The 17,453-nt window shown below is 48.7% G+C and overlaps 1 protein-coding gene across 2 annotated transcripts in view; it reads left to right on the top strand.

Annotated features, from left to right (window-relative positions):
• GGNBP2 (gametogenetin binding protein 2) overlaps nt 1-17,453 on the top strand; it is a 33,987-nt gene that overhangs the window by 8,343 nt on the left and 8,191 nt on the right. Inside the window, exons 3-7 of one of the 2 annotated variants that reach the window (XM_063146542.1) lie at nt 9,563-9,643; nt 10,515-10,768; nt 11,690-11,788; nt 14,352-14,465; nt 15,500-15,709. In XM_063146542.1, the coding sequence (XP_063002612.1) occupies nt 9,563-9,643; nt 10,515-10,768; nt 11,690-11,788; nt 14,352-14,465; nt 15,500-15,709 (758 nt within the window). The remainder of the gene's footprint in view (nt 1-9,562; nt 9,644-10,514; nt 10,769-11,689; nt 11,789-14,351; nt 14,466-15,499; nt 15,710-17,453) is intronic. The other variant, XM_063146541.1, reaches the window with a different exon arrangement.

Raw genomic sequence — 17,453 nt, 5'->3', positions numbered from 1 at the left:
TCTCACGGAGAAGGATGCAAAAAATCCGCAAAAATTACTAGCTCAGTTATTTTTGCTAGTCACCTATTCGTGCTTCTTCGTGTCCTGATGGCAACATGAACAGAGCAGAGCTGATAGTTTTGTGTGCGGAGGGAATGCTTTTCCAACTTTGTGAAAGCTTTTTTGCCTGTTCGCCCAGCAGCACGCTTACGTTCACCCTAGGCGAGTGGCTTTTTCCAAGCCTGATTTGGCGAGAGGGATGTTGTTGTAACAAGCCAGGAAATGGCTTGGTGATCGCGTACGTGATTTGCATGCAGAATGTCATAGGTATAATCCCAGCATGGCCAGGTATACTGCTTCCTTCCGCCAACCCTGGTGATCTACTGCCAGTCCGGTTACAATCACCCTCCCCCTAACCTGGTGCCTTCCAGATGTGTTGGATTGCAATTCCCATCATTCACAGCCAGCTATTCTAGGAGTTGCCGTTCTTCTACACGGCTGTTCTTTGGTGGTGGTGGTTCTACAAATCAGTAGTTTGTATTTTAAACCTTGCAGACTTGCTTTTCTAATGCGATGGGTGTGTCTCTTTGAGTTCTGTGAATTTGGGCGTAATGTTTGCCGGCTTTTTTTTAGCTTCGGGTCAGGCTAAACAGCTAAATTTTGGGCAGAGGAATTAGCAGCCTGCACCAGCACGTTCTTATGAGAATCCGTCCCGACGGCTGAGCCTCCTTTAGCCTCCATCATCAGAAACGATGAATCCATCACCTAAATGAACCTTGTGGACCACAGTTTGAGAACTTCTGATGTGAACTGGATGACCAGCGGCTTAACTCACACCCAAGGATGGGCAGATCTGGTCACGTTTGGTTTTGCGCATCCTTTTTCCATCCTTGAGTTCGTTTCTTCCTGTTTCAACTTTGCTGCCTTTAAAAATTCTGCCTGAGAATTCATCCGCACTTTTGAGTGCACTTCCCCTCAAATACATCTCCTTGAACTCACTTTTTCCTAATTTGTGCATCTTTTGCAAGCTATTTCCCATCATTTTAAGGCTTTTTTGTGTACATTATTTTCAGTAATTTGCACCATTTCCCCCTAAAGGATGTGTTCGTTTTTTTACTGGAGAATTGCATTGCAAGATTTGCAAAAGTGCAAACTGTTATTATTATCTTCATTTCTGTACTGCCCAGTAGCCAAAGATCTCTGTGTGGTTCACAAAAATTACAAACCACCAATATGAGATTGGAAAGTATAATATTTTTAAAGATACAAAATTTAAAATAATGTAGGGTGCAGTCTTATAGACGTTTAGACAGGGGAGGGAAAAGTCCTATAAATCCCAGCATGGCTGTCTGGGGAATGCTGGGAATTGTAGGAGTTTTTTTTTCCTTTTTAAACGTGCATAGGTTTGCACCCTTAAACAGCTAAAAACATTTTCAATAAGCTGCTAGACCTCATGAAGGCAGCTGACATAAATACCCCATCATATGCCGTTAAAGGCCTTGGAGTAGAGGACAGTCTTAACCTGGTGCCGAAAAGTTGACGGTGTTGTTGCCAGGTGAGCTTCAGTGGGGAAATTGTTCCATAGTCAGGGGGGCCACCACTGAGCAAGCCCTCCCCCGGGAAGCCACCTTCTGAGCCTTCCTTGGAGGAAAGCCTCAGGTGTTGATCGTAATGTTCGAGTAGGTTCACGTTGCCGCCCCGAGCCGTGTAGGCTTTATAGGTTAAAACCAGCATGCCAAAGAATGACTGCATTTCAGTTTGTGTCTTGGTTTGGGCCGGGGCGTTTTGCAACCGGAATGAATTTCTCCCCTGTCTCTGCTCGGTAGAAGGCCGCTTCCTATATTCCTGCCGTATCCCTGTATCCCCACTTCTCAGGTGGGAAACGAATACAGTGGAGGGTGGCAGGGATTTGAAGCTAGTTTCTCTGATCTTCCGATCTGGTTTAACTCCAGGAGGAAGTAATTTTGAAGGCGCTTCAGAAAAGTAGAGTATACCGGACATAAAAACATGAGAAGAGCCCTGCTGGATCAGACCAAGGGTCCATCTAGTCCAGCACTCTGTTCACACAGTGGCCAACCAGCCATCGGCCAGGGATGAACAAGCAGGACATGGTGCAACAGCACCCTCCCGCCCATGTTCCCCAGCAACTGGTTCACACAGGCTTACTGCCTCGAATACTGGAGACAGCACACAACCATCAGGGCTAGTAGCCATGGATAGCCTTTGCCTCCAGGAATTTATCCAACCCCCTTTTGAAGCCATCCAGGTTGGTGGCCATCACTACATCTTATGGCAGTGAGTTCCATAACTTATCTATGCGCTGTGTGAAGAAGTCCTTCTTTTTATTTGTCCTGGATCTCCCACTAATCAGTTTCATGGGATGACCCCGTTGGGTTCTAGTATTTTGAGAGAGGGAGAAAAATGCCTCCCTCTCCACATTCTCTAAACCATGCATAATTTTGTACACCTCTATCATGTCTCCCCTTAGTCCCCTTTTTTCCACGCTAAACAATCCCAGTTGATGGAACCTTCCAAGGCTTTTGCCCTATCAAGATCCCCCGTCAGGATCTGTGTAGAGATGTGTTTTGGGGCATTTGTCAGTACGGAGGTGAAACTCAGGTAGATGGTCTCTGTATAAGGCAGCTTCCTATGTTTCTATACTACCTGATCCTTCCCAATTGGGTACGCCGGGATTTGAACCTGGGGCCTTCTGCATGTAAAGCAAGGACTCACCTCCTGAAGTGTGTTACCCTCCCTCTGTGTGTCCCTGGGCTGAGGCTGTGCCGTGCCACCTGAGTCAAAAGTAGGGATGTCCGTCCTTGGGAAATGGGTCCTATTTTTGGATCGCTGGAGATCCATGGCGTGTACGATTTGATTTGCATCTGTGGGCTGGCTGCAGTTTTTTCCCAGAAACGTTTTTGCACCTGTTTTTTTTTTTGGAGGGAGCGGGTGAAGTTCTGCAGTGTGAGCCAATTTCTGGGCGGCGTGCGGAACTTTCCTCCCAAAATGCGCAAACCCCCAAACGCGCAAAATTCCCGACACATCTGCGAAAATTCGCCGCAAATGGAGTTGGGCGCTGCAGCGGGGACCGAAACGAAGTCGAGCCTAGGAAAATTCCGCAGGCTTCACCCCCTCCGAAACGGATACCTCCAACAGCCCTAGTCAAGAGACACACAGCCTTTTGTTTAGAGGTGTGATGTGGACTCGTTCTAATCCAGTCCGTGGCCACATCCTGTGTTTTGTGGTGCACCCTTATTGAAGAAACGCCCGTCTCCTAGTTTGTACAACTTGTGCAAGATGAGAGAGCGGGGTTAAAGGTCAGGGAAAGGGCCTTTGCAAAGAGATCAGGCGAGCGCCTTGTGCTCCAAAGCAGAGCTGCGCTGCGTACGACCGAAGTTCACTCCTTGGCTTTCTGGGAGCGTGAGTCATTCTCCTCCTCCTCCCGGGGACCTCCGACCTTGCGCAGGAGCAAAAACCTCTCCTCTGTGCAGGGCGACGCGTCCTCGGTAGCCGGCTGCAGGGGATTGGGAAAGAGGGTTGGCAGGCAGGCACGCCTCTCTGTGTGCACACGTGCGGTTCTGCGGCTTCCTTCCCCGCTCTCGAGGCATTCCCGGGACGGCTTTTATACAAAACGAACCGGAAATACAATTAAAAAACCAACCAACCACATGCAGACGTTATGGTGGGGTAGCAAATCTAAAGAGAGCAGAGAAGAAGCAATTAAATGGACCAGCTGGGAAATATATATATATGTGTGTGTGTGTGTGTATATGTACACACATACATATACACAAAAGTCTTTACCTTTGGGCTGAAGGGACCTTTGCGGATCGCAAGCCAGGGGGGCTTGGGAGCGTCTCCCTCCTTGTTGGTGATTCCTACTCAGTGGGGATCCTCAGGCCAGGGGTTCCGATCTGGGGTTTGCCACATGGCCATGCATTTCCCTTGGCTCCACCCCTTCCCTTGGCTCCACCCCTTCCCCCCCAGACAACCAACCGTTTGGTAGTTCCCAGCTTCTGTACAGGCTCCCCCCCCCCTTCTGAAAGGTTGAAATGCATCTCTTGAGGCTTTAGTTACCGGCAGGATTAGCTGTTAGTGACAATCGGGCGGTCCTCTGCCCCCGCCCCCTTTTGCCTTTTGACTCCGCCCACCACGCAGTGGCGGGGGGCCCCCCCAGAATGGAATTCGGGCCTTGAGCCTAAAGAGGCTCCCCACCCTGATATATATGTTGTATCTAGATAAGAAAATCAGAAGAGCCCTGCTGGATACGACCCACGGTCCATCCAGTCCAGCCCTCTGTTCACACAGCGGCCAACCAGCTGTTGACCAGGGACCAACGAAGCAGGACATGGTGTAACAGCACCCTCCCGCCCATGTTCCCCAGCAACTGCCTCCCACCCATGTTCCCCAGAGGCTTACTGCCTCTAATCCTGGAGGTAACCTTCAGGGCCAACAGCCATTGATCGCCTTCTCCACCAGGAATTTCTCCAACCCCCTTTTAAAGGCGTTAAAGTTGGTGGCCATCGCCACACTTTGCGGCAGTGAGTTCCATATGATGTGGCCGCGGCCACCGGTATCCGTGAGGCGGCTGCCTTGTGTTTGACGCTTCCCGCAATGGCAAGGCCCCGGGTTCCGAATCCCCCAAGTTTGCCCGGTTCCGTGCTGCATAACGGTCTCCGTCCATCCCTCGTTGCATCCACCCACCGGGAACCGGGTTGGAAATCTCACCAAGCCATCACCCGTTTGTGTAATTCCTTGAGCTCGGAGCGTCCTCCGAACTCCCGCCTGCAAGGCCTCAGCCAAAGAGGGACGGAGAACGCTATACCTCGGAGTCGCTTGTTTTTAATTAACGTGCTCCTAAATTGGCACTACTTGAGAATTGACTTTCTCTCAACCCTCCGAGTCATTAAGCTGTCACCCGTGTGTGACGGCTGCTCTGTCATTTTGTTGCGGTAATTAAGCCTCTGGGTCATTTACTCTTCTCGCGTGGCGATGCTGCAGCCTCCTTAAAAATTGCCTTAGCCTTTTGAGCTTTGCAGACGTTGGGCGTATAAATGCCATTTGAATGTACCACCCCCTGGTGCTTCTGTAAAGAGATTTGGGGGGGGGGGAGAGGCAGAGAGGAGGGATTTATGTATGTATGTATTTATTTATTTATTGCATTTTTATACCGCCCAATAGCCGAAGTTCATAAAAATTAAAACCACAATAAAACAACCAACAGGTTAAAAGCACAAATACAAAATACAGTATAAAAAGCACAACCAGGATAAAACCATGCAGCAGAATTGATATAAGATTAAAATACAGAGTTAGAACAGTAAAATTTAAATTTAAGTGAAAATTAAGTGTTAAAATACTGAGATAATAAAAAGGTCTTAAGTTGGTGACGAAAAGAGTGCAGTGTAGGCGCCAGGCGGACCTCTCTGGGGAGCTCATTCCACAACCGGGGTGCCACAGCGGAGAAAGCCTTGCTCCTAGTGGCCACCTGCCTCACTTCCTTTGGCAGGGGCTCACGGAGAAGGGCCCCTGTAGATGATCTTAAGGTCCGGGCAGGTACATATGGGAGGAGGCGTTCCTTCAAATAACCTGGCCCCAAACTGTTTAGGGCTTTAAATGTCAATACTAGCATTTTGAATCGGGCCTGGACCTGGACTGGCAGCCAATGAAGTTGTAAAAGGACTGGCGTAATGTGATCTTTGTGTCTAATAAAGACACATTATTATTATTATTAATTTCTCGCTCGTGACGGTTTTTCTAGATGGACATGACGTGCTTTGCCAGATAGTGCTGACTTTTATTGATTCATGAATTTCCTGACTATTGAGCATGTTTTAAGTATGACTGCTTTCTGGAGGTTGGTAGGCCCGGTTTCTAAAGGGTTTCTGTATAGTTTTTTTTTTTAATGATGCGACTAGCGTAATAATTGTGACCTTTTCCTGTTGCCATAGTTCTTTAACTTCCATGGCCAGTGGTGTATATTTTTCTCTCTTTTCCTCTTCCTTTTCTATAACATTTTTTGTTGATAGGTATTGATATGTCAATGAGGTATGTGTGTTTTTCTTTTTTGTCTATGACCATTATGTCTGGTCAGTTGCAAGGTTTTGTTTTGTCCGTAGGAATTGTTCTGTCCCATTATTGTCGCTGTTTATATCCCGCCTTTTCCCCCAATACTGGCGGCTTTACAAAATTAAAACATATAAATAGAAATATACAAAAGTTAAAATAGAATTAAACCAACTAACATTAAAACATTTTAAAAAACTTTAAAAGGCAAATAATAATAACAAAAATCGAATGCATTTGCACGTTAACGTTAAAAGGATCCCTGGAAATACTAGATGTCTTTCAATACTCTAAACTGGGAGATTTCATTTGAAATTCAAGGTATTACCGAATGCACTGTTCCATAGAACAGTTTGGACTTCCAGCTACATCAAAATGGCTTTGGCGGAGGATTTATTTTAATTTTTTTATACTCTGTCCAATAGCTGAAGCTCCCTAGGCAGTTCACAATAAATAGAACAACAAAATACAAGACAGTAAAATACAGATGATAAAACGCGATCGAAAACTTTAAAACAACAGTATAACAATAAAAATAATAACCAAACAGAAGCCCGGAGCTGTGCAATTTTTTTTTAAAGACAACGCCAGGTAGAAAGCAAACTGGAAAAATGAAAACGGCTAGGAGAATAAAAAGGTCTTCTCTTTTATAGTTAATCACCCTTTTTCCTTTTCTTATTACTGCAGCTGTAATTTGTGCAGTGGTAAAACGGCAAAGCCTTTGAGAGCCCCCCCTGTTTGAGAATGGCTTTGTGGAGGGCTGCAGAACCCCGTTGTAAAAAGTTGACATACCCTATTTCTTTGATTCTAAGACGCGCCTTTTTTCCCCGTATAAACATCTCTAAAAATGGGGTGCGTCTTAGAATTGCGGGTTTGTCTTAGGGTTTTTTTTTTCCTGTCGGTGGTACTGAAATTAGTGTGCGTCTTACAATCGATGGCGTCTTACAATCGAAGAAATACGGTACCTCTCCTAAGGATTCGTTACCATCAGCAAGCGCTTTAAGCTACAAATACGCCGGTATTTTGGCCCCACCCATTTTGTCTCTAGCCACGCCCCCTTTGCCCTTTGGGCCACGCCCCCTCCGAAAGCTTCTCTGCAGTTGAATTCGCCCCTCGGACCGAAAGCGATTCGGCTCCTTTGGTTTGATAGACTTTGGACAACGGCTCTCATGACTAACTCTCTCTCTCTCTCTCTGTGTGTGAATATCTTTAGCAAAGCTTTATAAAACGTTGTAGGGAGAGAAACCCACCGAATATGCAAGACATGTGTCCTCAGCACAGCAATATCAGAGTTTATGATAATATCACAGCACAGAACTTATTTTCTCCCTCTTCCCTCCCCGTCCACTTTTCCTTGTGTGTCGTGTCTTTTTTAGAATGTCAGCCTGAGGACGGGGACTGTTTTCTTTACTGATCCATTGTAAGCCGCTCCGAGAGCCTTTTTGGTTGAGGTGCGGGATAAAAATACTCTAAATAAATAAATAAATAAATATCCCTCACTTTATTTCTTTATCACATTTCTCATCCGCCCAATAACTAACGTTCTTTTACAAGCTGAGGACTTGGTGGCATTTTGAAAACGTATATATCCGCAGGGGTGCCCATTGGTGTAATTCTGTGACGCTACGGATCCGGCGACTTGCATTATTTTAACATAAGAGCGTATGACGAGCCCTGATGCTGGATCAGAACAAGGGTCCATCTAGTCCAGCACTCTGTTCACACAGTGGCCAACCAGCCATCGGCCAGGGAGGAACAAGCAGGACATGGTGCAACAGCACCCTCCCACCCATGTTCCCCAGCAACTGGTGCACACAAGCTTACTGCCTCGGGCACTGGAGGGAGCACACAACCATCAGGGCTAGTAGCCATGGATAGACTTTTCCTCCAGGAATTTCTCCAACCCTCCTTTTCAAGCCATCCAGATGGGTGGCCATCTTGTGGTAGTGAGTTCCATAGTTTAACTACGCGCTGTGTGAAGAAATATTTTTCTTTTATCTGTCCTGAATCTCCCACCCATCAGCTTCAAGGGATGACCCCGTTCTAGGATTTTGGGAGAGGGAGAAAAAAGTCTATAATTCTGTACACCTCTACCCTGTCTCCCCTTATTAGCCTCTTTGTTTTCCAAGCTAAAGAATCCCGGCTGTTGCCACCTTCCCTCACAGGGGAGATGCTCTAGCGCCCCTTGATCATTTGAGTTGCCCTTTTCTGCCCTTTTCCCAGCTCTACAATACTTTCTTCTTTTTTGAGGTGGGCAGTCAGATTCCTTGACTCTGCGTAGGCCCCACAGTCCCCAACCAAACAACAGGCAGGCTGCATATGCTATGCACAAAAGTGAGAGGCAGTGTGGTGTAGTGGTTAGAGCAGTGGCCTGAGGCTAGGCAGATCTGGATTCCCGTCACCTCTCAGCCCTGAAGCTCACGGGGTGACTTTGGGTCAGTCATCGCCTCTTAGCCTAACCTACATCGCAGGGTTGTTGTGATGATAAACTGGAGAGGAAGAGAACACTGTGTAAGCTGCCTTCTGTGGTGCACCCCATTTATTTATTTGTTTTATTGCATTTATATCCTGCCTTTTTTCCTCCAAGGAACCCAAGGCAGCGTACATAATCCTCCTCCTCTCCGTGTTATCCTCACAACAACCCTGTGAGGTAGGTTGGGCTGAGAGCCTGTGAGCGGCCCAAAGTCACCCAGTGGGTTTCCATGGCCGAGTGGGGACTAGAACCCGGATCTCCCAATTCCCAGTCCAACACTTTAGCCACTACACCACACATTTGCTGAGTGTCTCCCCAGAGAGGCTCCCCTGGTTGCCTACGTTGTAATTTTTCCGGCACCAGGTGAAGGCCTTCTTTTCCCAGGCATTTTAGCCGTTGTTTTAAATCCACGACTCATATTTTAAATCTTTGCCTTGCTGCTAGGTTTTATTTTATACCCTAGTGTCAAACTTTGGTCTCCTATCGTATGACGCATTTTCCGTTTTCAGTCGTTAGAAACCGCCCCAAGGGCTTCAGCTCTTGGGCGTTAGAGAAATCCACCCAATATTTATTTCACAGAATCATAGAATGATAGAATAGCAGAGTTGGAAGGGGCCTACAAGGCCATCTAGTCCAACCCCCTGCTCAATGCAGGAATCCACCCTAAAGCATCCCTGACAGATGGTTGTCCAGCTGCTTCTTCAATGCCTCTAGTGTGGGAGAGCCCACAACCTCCCTAGGTAACTGATTCCACCGTCGCATTTATTTAAGCATTTTTATGCCGCCATTCAGCCAAAACAGGCTCTCACGCCGGCTTACAAAAGTATTTCTTGACAGTCCCTGCCCACAGGCTTACAATCTAAAAGACACGACACAAAAGGAAAGGGGATTGGGAGGGAGGAGGAGGAGGGAGGGGGAAAGGAAAGCAAATTCAGGCACTACAATCTTAGTTGCAAAAGAGAGAGGAGGAAGCTTCGTGCAACGGTGACAACGTGATTCCTAGCCCTCTCGGAAGGCTCACGTGTGTGTCTTCTCTTCCCGCAGATGGTGATGGAGTTTCCCGATAATGTGCTAAACCTCGACGGACATCAGAGCAGCGGAGCGCAATTAAAGCAGTTCATACAGGTATTATTATATTATTTATTTAGCGTATTTTAGGTGTGTGTTAGGGCCAGTAGCCATTGGTAGCCTTCTCCTCCAGGAATTTCTCCAACCCCCTTTTAAAGCCATCCCTTTTAAAGGCCATCACCACCTCTTGTGGTAGTGAATTCCATCGTTTTAACGATGTGCTGTGCGAAGAAGTCCTTCCTTTTATTTGCCCTGAATCTTCCCCTAATCGGTTTCATCAGGTTCTAGTATTATCATAGAATAGTAGAGCTGGAAGGGGCCTATAAGGCCATCCAGTCCAACCCCCTGCTCAATGCCAGAATCCATCTTAAAGCATCCCTGACAGATGGTTGTCCAGCTGCCTCTTGAACCTCCCTAGGTAACTGGTTCCATTGTCGTACTGCTCTAACTGTCAGGAACTTTTTCCTGATGTCCAGCCGGAATCTGACTTCCTGTCACTTGAGCCCGTTATTCCGCGTCCTGCACTCTGGGAGGATCGAGAAGAGATCCTGGCCCTCCTCCGTGGGACAACCTTTTAAGTATTTGAAGAGTGCTCTCATGCCTCCCCTCAATCTTCTCTTCTCCAGGGTAAACATACCCAGTTCTTTCAGTCTGGGAGTGGGAGAAAAAAATATCCTTCTTCACACTCTCTTCATGATTTTGTACACCTCTATCGTGTCTCCCCTTAGCCTCCTTTCCCCCCCCCCGACAATCCCCGCTGTTGTCACCTTCCCTCGTAGGGGAGATGCTCCAGCCTCCTGATCCTTTTCTGCAACTTTTTCCAGCTCGCCAGTATCTTTTTATTAGGTGCCGTGACCAAAACTGTGCACCGTTTTGTTTCTGACCTGCCTGCTTCTCTTCCATGCCTCCCCCCCCGCCCCCAACGCAGCGACACAGCATGCTCAAACAGCAGGATTTGAACATTGCCATGATGGTGACATCGCGTGAAGTCTTGAGCGCACTTTCTCAGCTTGTCCCATGTGTCGGCTGCCGCCGCAGCGTGGAGCGCCTCTTTTCCCAGCTCGTCGAGTCGGGGAATCCCGCCCTGGAGCCCCTGACGGTGGGGTCGAAGGGCGTCCTTTCCGTCACCCCCAGCTGTATGAGGGATGCCAAGAAGCTGTACACGCTCTTCTACGTGCACGGGTAAGGCGGAGGGGCTCGCTTTACGGGGGACGTGCCGAGAGAAAGTGTCGGTCGCCGGGCTGCCGTTGGGGCGGAGGCAGGGGGTCCCCAACGTGGTGCCTAGGGGCGCCGTGAGGCCCACGGGGACTTCCAGTGGTGCTTCTATCTCTGCCCACTTCCAAAAAAAAAAAATATTGGTTGAACCTTGGAAAACGCTGGGGCATTTCTTTCCATTTCTAGCCTCTTCCCTGGCTCTTTCTCTCTGCTTGCTCTTTCTCTCCCTTCTATCCTTTCTCCTCCCTCTCAGCCTCCAGACTCACTATTTTGCCCTCCCCCTCTACTTTGGCTCACCGTTTCTCCCCTTCCTAGCTTCCAACCTTCTCTCCTTGCCTTGCTCTTCCCCCTTATTTATTTATTTATTTATTGCACTTATATACCGCTCCCATAGCCGGGGCTCTCTGGGCGGTTTACAGAAATTCTAAAATGAAGATAAAAACGAATATACAAAATTTAAAATTCTAAAACACAGAACATAAAACACAGAACATAATGCTTAGAGTGCGGAAAGAGCTTTGCTCACAGCACAACCCTTAAAAACATCAAAGAACTACCACACATAAAGCATTAAAAACTGTTAAAAAACTAAACATGTGGGTGATTAAGATGTGCCGCCATATGCCTGGGCAAAGAGGAAAGCCTTAACCTGGAAAAAAAGTCTTAACGTTGGCGCCAGGCGAGCCTCGTCAGGGAGATAATTCCATAGTCAGGGGGCCACCACCGAAAAGGCCCTGTCCCTCGTTGCCACACTCCGAGCCTCTCTCGGAGAGGCCCCTTCCCCTTGCGTCCCCTATGACTCCGTTCAGACCGACACATTAGTGAATTGACTGTGCCTTAAACGGAACCATTCTCACGGCGGTTCCCATCATTTGCTTTCTTTTAAAGGTCCAAATTAAACGAAATGATAGACGCGATTCCGAAAAGCAAGAAGAACAAGCGATGCCAGTTGCACTCCTTGGACACACACAAACCCAAACCCTTGGGGTAAGTTTTACGGCTGCCGGCGCCCATCAACGTTGGAGGCGGCCAAGGGGACTCCTCGGGGGAGGCTCTTCCCAGTTGCCAGCTTAATTTGCAAGGCCGCTGGGTGTGTCGGCATAAGAAGGAAAGCGTCGGATAGGTTTGGGGCCCGACGCAGCGTGAGAATTTATTTATTTTTATTTATTTATTGCATTTTTGCACCGCCCAATAGCTGAAGCTCCCTGGGCGGTTCACAAAAGAAGTGTGGTTTTAAAATATCCTGCTGCAGCCGCGTGCCCTCCAGATGTGCTGGACTACAATGCCCCAGCCAGCATGCTGGGAGTTGTAGTCCAACACACCTGGTGGGCCGCAGCGCAAGAAACGGACTCTCTTTTTTTTTTCTAAAGTACCCGAGACTTTTTTTTGCAAAGTGGAATATCAAATCCAGCCATTGTCTGGTGGCTTTGTCTCCATCCAGCAAGTGTGAGCCTAGAAAGGTGAGCTAGGCTGGTGGCTTGACGGCGTCCCCTTCTGCTTATAATGTACGCAAAGTACATTTCTGGAGGCCTAGCATGATGGCCCGTTTGTGAGAGGGGCGTGTAGGGGTGAGATTCTGATTGGGACCGACGAGAGAGAGGCACACCATAGTCCCAATCCTGCTCGCACTCCTCCCAACTCCAGGCTGGCTGTTTGTTTAACAGAAATGAGCTGCACGGCGCCACGCTGCACGGCAAATGTCGTGCTTAGCCTGGCTCTTTGTTCCCGATGTTTTCGACGAGACCAGGAGTTGTCATAGCGGACTTTTCCTGAGGTTTTCAGCAGGACCTACCTGCAGCCAGGGGTAGCCTGGATTATAAGGTTTGCCACTATGGTGGTCTCACCTTGGAGGTAGCTTCTATATGAACAGCTGTCAAGGGTTGGAGTGGATTGGGGAGGGAGAGGGAGGCCATGAACGATTGATACAGCCGTTGACGTTCTTGTTTTAATACCGTGTATATGCTCCAGCGAAGGGAACGGTAGCGCCCCGAGTACAGAGAAGTTAGGTGCAGATAAGAGAACTAGTGAAGACGACAGGAAGGAGAGCAAGTGTAGGATCACTTTCTACCACGGACCTTTCCAGGGAGCCGTCAGGTAAATGGATTCGGGACTGTTCCGGTTTGTGTTTGTTTTTTAATTCGATGCCCTTACAAAATGAATTCTGCAGGCGTCGTACAAGATCTGTTGGAACGTAACGGCCCATGCCGTCAAAATCCAACGACAGGTCTTTAATAAAGACTCCGGCCTATGCACGGAAGGTTCGTAGCTCAGCGATAGAGCCCCTGCTTTTTGCACCCAGGAGGTTCAGGTTCGATCACTGGCATCTCCAGGTCCAGCTGGGGAAGAAATCCTGCTTGAAACCTTGGAGAGCAGCTGCCAGTCAGTGTGGACAGGATGGGGCTAGATGGGCCGAAGGTTTGACTCCGTAGAAGACCGTTTCCTGAATTGCGCCATAAAAACACAAATACCAGCGCAGTGAAAATAGAAGAAGCACCCATAAGAACGCTGACGCTAAGAGCTGGTGCCTGAGTTTTGCTTTTTCTCCTCTGACATCCCAGTCCTCATTCCTTTCATGTCGTGTCTTTTGTAAGCCCTGAAGACAGGGTCTGTCTTATTGGAAGCGGGTTTGGGGACGGGGGAGCCTTCCCCCCCCTCCCCCCCAAAGAGCAGGGTAACAGTGCTGTAAATAAATAAGCGGAAAATAAATACACGTGCAAGTTGCGGGTGGTAAAAACGCTGCAAATAAATAATCAGCAAATAAATACAGGTAAAAGCAACCAGCAGGAGCTAAAACACCACAGGGATGGAAATAACGAAATACCACAGGGACGAAAATAACGAGAACTTAAGAAGGCCAGGGGTTGAGAAAAAACGCCCACAGAGATGTGCCCGGCGAGTCTCTTTTGGGGAAAGCGTACTGTAATGGCCATAGGGAAAGCCACGGAGAACAAGTGCCACTGTCCGAATGCCACTGTCCGAATGTTTAGTTCAGAGAAGGAAAACCGCAAAGGGGGAGAATGGTCTCAGGATGCTGTGAACGATTTTACTGATGAAAAGCTCAACGCCCTTCGGCCTCTTTCTTTATTGTTAGACTTTCTTCAAAGGGTTATAAAAGTGTCTGCAGGGATTTCTACGGCAGGTGTTCTTGTCCCTGTGAAACACCGTCGCCGGCGTTTGCCTCGCGTTTTATAACCCTTTGAGAAGGCCCAAGACTCAAGGAGTCTGAAACGCGTTGGGCTTTGTAGTGACGGACTCGTTTGCAGCGTCCTGCGGCCATTCTCTCCCCGTGGATGCTCACCGGCCTTGCGCGCACTCCAGGAAGGACCTCCATAAACGACCTTAAGGCCCGGATAGGTAATTTATGAGGAGAGGCGTTCCATCAACGGATCCAAGCCTTGTTGGGATTTATCCATCATGACCAGCCTGGAAACGGTTGGTTTTCGCGCGTGATGCATTCTTGTGTATATCAAGCCCTTTTAATCTGCTTGACGCATAGGGCTAAGCTTGTTTTTAATCTGCGTGTCCTTTTTCTCTCCCCCGGTCTCCCCAGGGGTTGCTGGATGGATGTGTGGGAGCTCATGTCCCAAGAATGCAGGGACGAAGTTGTCTTAATCGACTCCAGCTGCCTCTTGGAAACATTAGAAACATACCTGCGGAAACACAGGTGAGCGCACGGAATCGAAAGTCCCTTCCTTCCCCCTTTTTCTCTTCGTGCCACAGTTGAGTTTCCCCGTTCGACAAAGGAACCCGAGGGCTTTTGTGAAGACTGGAGGTCGGGGGAGTCTGCCAGTTTTATTTTGTGTGTGTGTAAGCTTTGTTTCATGCAACACATTCTTTTGTCTGCGAAAGCATTTCGTTGCTTTTAAGAGAGGCGTGCTGTTACGGGCCGGGAGTTCTGCTTTTGGGTATGACCCGAGTCGTCGTCTGGAGACTGGACGAGCTGCCATAAAGAACCTCGGTGAAGGAGGCAGATTTGCGGAAGCTGGTCCCCGTAGCACCGGGTCGTTTTGCGTGCGTTAAAATAGCACACAAATTAGGGGTCTGTGTGCGTGTCATCAAGATGTATCAACATGCCATTGTCCTAGAGCTGTAGTGTTAGCGGGGGAATGAATGAAGAGGATAAGGACTCCGGAAAGAGGAGAGGATCTGTGTTAACTTTCCAGAATTAGGGTCCAATAATAAAGAAAGTTCAAGAGTGAAGGTGTGAGAGAAAGGAACGCGTGTATGAGAAGAGTGAAAGGATTGGATGAGAGGTTTTAAAAAGGGTTTTTGTTTTGTTTTTGGAACTTTTTTTATGAAACAAAGCTTGTGAACTTTTAAAATAAAATTTTAAGCAGTTTGTTTGAACTGTCGCAAAACTCCCACGTGTCTGTTTGGCAACGATCATCTGCAGTTTTTTTTTTTACATTTAACATCCACTCTGACAAGAATTCACCTCAGGCCGTATAATTCGCAGCGCTTTAATTGATGACTGAAATCCTTCCGATTTCGCCCCTTCCTCCACGTAGTTTGGAGAGCGGCGGCGCTTGTCCCTCGCCTCAGGCTCCTCAAGCGGCGGGGCTTCGCTTGAGCAGGGCGTGTCCGCGGCCGGGCCTGCTGTTCGGAGCCTGGGGCGCGGCGCTCACAGCCCTTCCGCCTCTACCCTTCTCTGACTCTGCGCCGCCCTTCCTCCCCCCCCCCCCCCGGCTGCCGAAACAGGTTTTGCACCGACTGCAAGAACAAAGTCTTGCGGGCCTACACCATCCTCATTGGCGAACTGGACTGCAACAAGGAGAAAGGCTACTGCGCCACGCTGTACGAGGGCCTGCGTTGCTGCCCCCACGAGCGCCACATCCACGTCTGCTGCGAGACGGACTTCATCGCGCACCTCCTCGGACGAGCCGAACCCGAGTTTGCAGGAGGGTATGAGTATGTAGTTGGCTAGAGCATGGGCTGTCTAGCACTTTTGCTACTTTCTTGCACGAAACAACAACCAACTCCCGCAGTTACTGAATGTCTGTTTCAGCGGACACAGTGTCCGTCCGTCCGTCCCTCCTCTCTCTCTCTCTCTCTCTGTTCCCTCGTAGGCCCCCGGACTTGTGCTTATTGAGCCATGCCGGGGGTAAATTTGGGCCGTATCTGCGTTTGGCTCACGGGCGTAACGGGAGGATCCCCTTCTGAGAGGGCTGGAGTCTGACGAAAAAGGGTCGGGGTGTGTGTGGGTCCGTTCCTTCCTGCGGCGGGTCGATGACATCACTTCCTTCGCCCCACCCCCCACGCAAAAGGACACCCCACTCTTGCAGCTTGTTGGAGTTTGCTACGTCGCTCTGAATTATATTTTATATCCTGCCCTGTGAGTGGATATAGCCAGTGGGTGAAGGATCATGGGAGCTGTAGGCCGAAACGTCTGGAGGGCCACAAGCCCCACCCCCCCGCCCCGCTGAGTGAGTCAACTCAACGTGGACTAATAGTCAACTCAAGGCTGATCCTAAACCACACCATGGTTGATTATTATCATGTTGTGTGGGGAGAAAACCCTAGATAAACAACTGTTGCGTTGATTCTTAACCCCACCTTTGAAGAGAGACTGAAACAACTGGGCATGTTTAGCCTGGAGAAGAGAAGATTGAGGGGAGACATGAGAGCACTCTTCAAATACTTAAAAGGTTGTCACACAGAGGAGGGCCAGGATCTCTTCTCGATCCTCCCAGAGTGCAGGACACGGAATAACGGGCTCAAGTTACAGGAAGCCAGATTCCAGCTGGACATCAGGAAAAACTTCCTGACTGTTAGAGCAGTACGACAATGGAACCAGTTCCCTAGGGAGGTTGTGGGCTCTCCCACACTAGAGGCCTTCAAGAGGCAGCTGGACAACCCTCTGTCAGGGATGCTTTAGGGTGGATTCCTGCATTGAGCAGGGGGTTGGACTTGATGGCCTTGTAGGCCCCTTCCAACTCTACTATTCTGTGATTCTATGATTTAAGAGTGGGGTGTGCGTGGGGACGACAACGACACACCCATGATTTCTAACATGGACTGGGTAAAATCTGAGGGCTCCCTCCCTTTCCAGGTCTAAGAAGGATTTTTTAAAAAAAATATGGTGTAACTTTCTGAACGAGAACCGAAATTAACCTGCCCAGTAACGGTGCTGCTAAGGTATTAACTATAGATGGATAAAAATATGTATGCAGTGGTGCAGCTAGGTAATTTTTGGACTTGATGGTCTAAATGGTGGGTTTAGATGGCCATGTGTATTATTTCATTTATGAAACACGCAGAGCACACATTTCTTGTCCTCGTGCTCCAACCATTTAAAACTGCCTTGACATTCTTGATAAGGTTAGCACAGCCTCTGCCCACCTGGCACGCCCTCCAGATCTGTCGGAATACAGTTCCCATCATTCCCCAGCTGGCATGGCCAATGGGTCCACCGGCAGATGATGGGAGTTCGTACGCTTGACGGACCGGGAGGCTGTGCCCGGTTGGAGGAGAATTCTCTGAGCAGTTGTGTGTCTTAAACTCAAACGGCGCCGCCGTAGTGATGGCAGGAATTAAATGGAGGCTGCTTCTGCACCTGGGTGGTCATTTGGGGCCCCTGGCGAGCTGCGGGGGCCTGCATGCTGGCCCCAATGTCCAACCCTCACGGCACCACTGTATGCACGGTCCTCTTCTT

Source organism: Elgaria multicarinata, chromosome 22 (genome assembly GCF_023053635.1).
Source record: "Elgaria multicarinata webbii isolate HBS135686 ecotype San Diego chromosome 22, rElgMul1.1.pri, whole genome shotgun sequence".
NCBI classification, from domain to species: domain Eukaryota; kingdom Metazoa; phylum Chordata; class Lepidosauria; order Squamata; family Anguidae; genus Elgaria; species Elgaria multicarinata.
The sequence above is the reverse complement of the archived record's forward strand: the minus strand, read 5'-3'. Positions and strand labels throughout refer to the sequence as shown.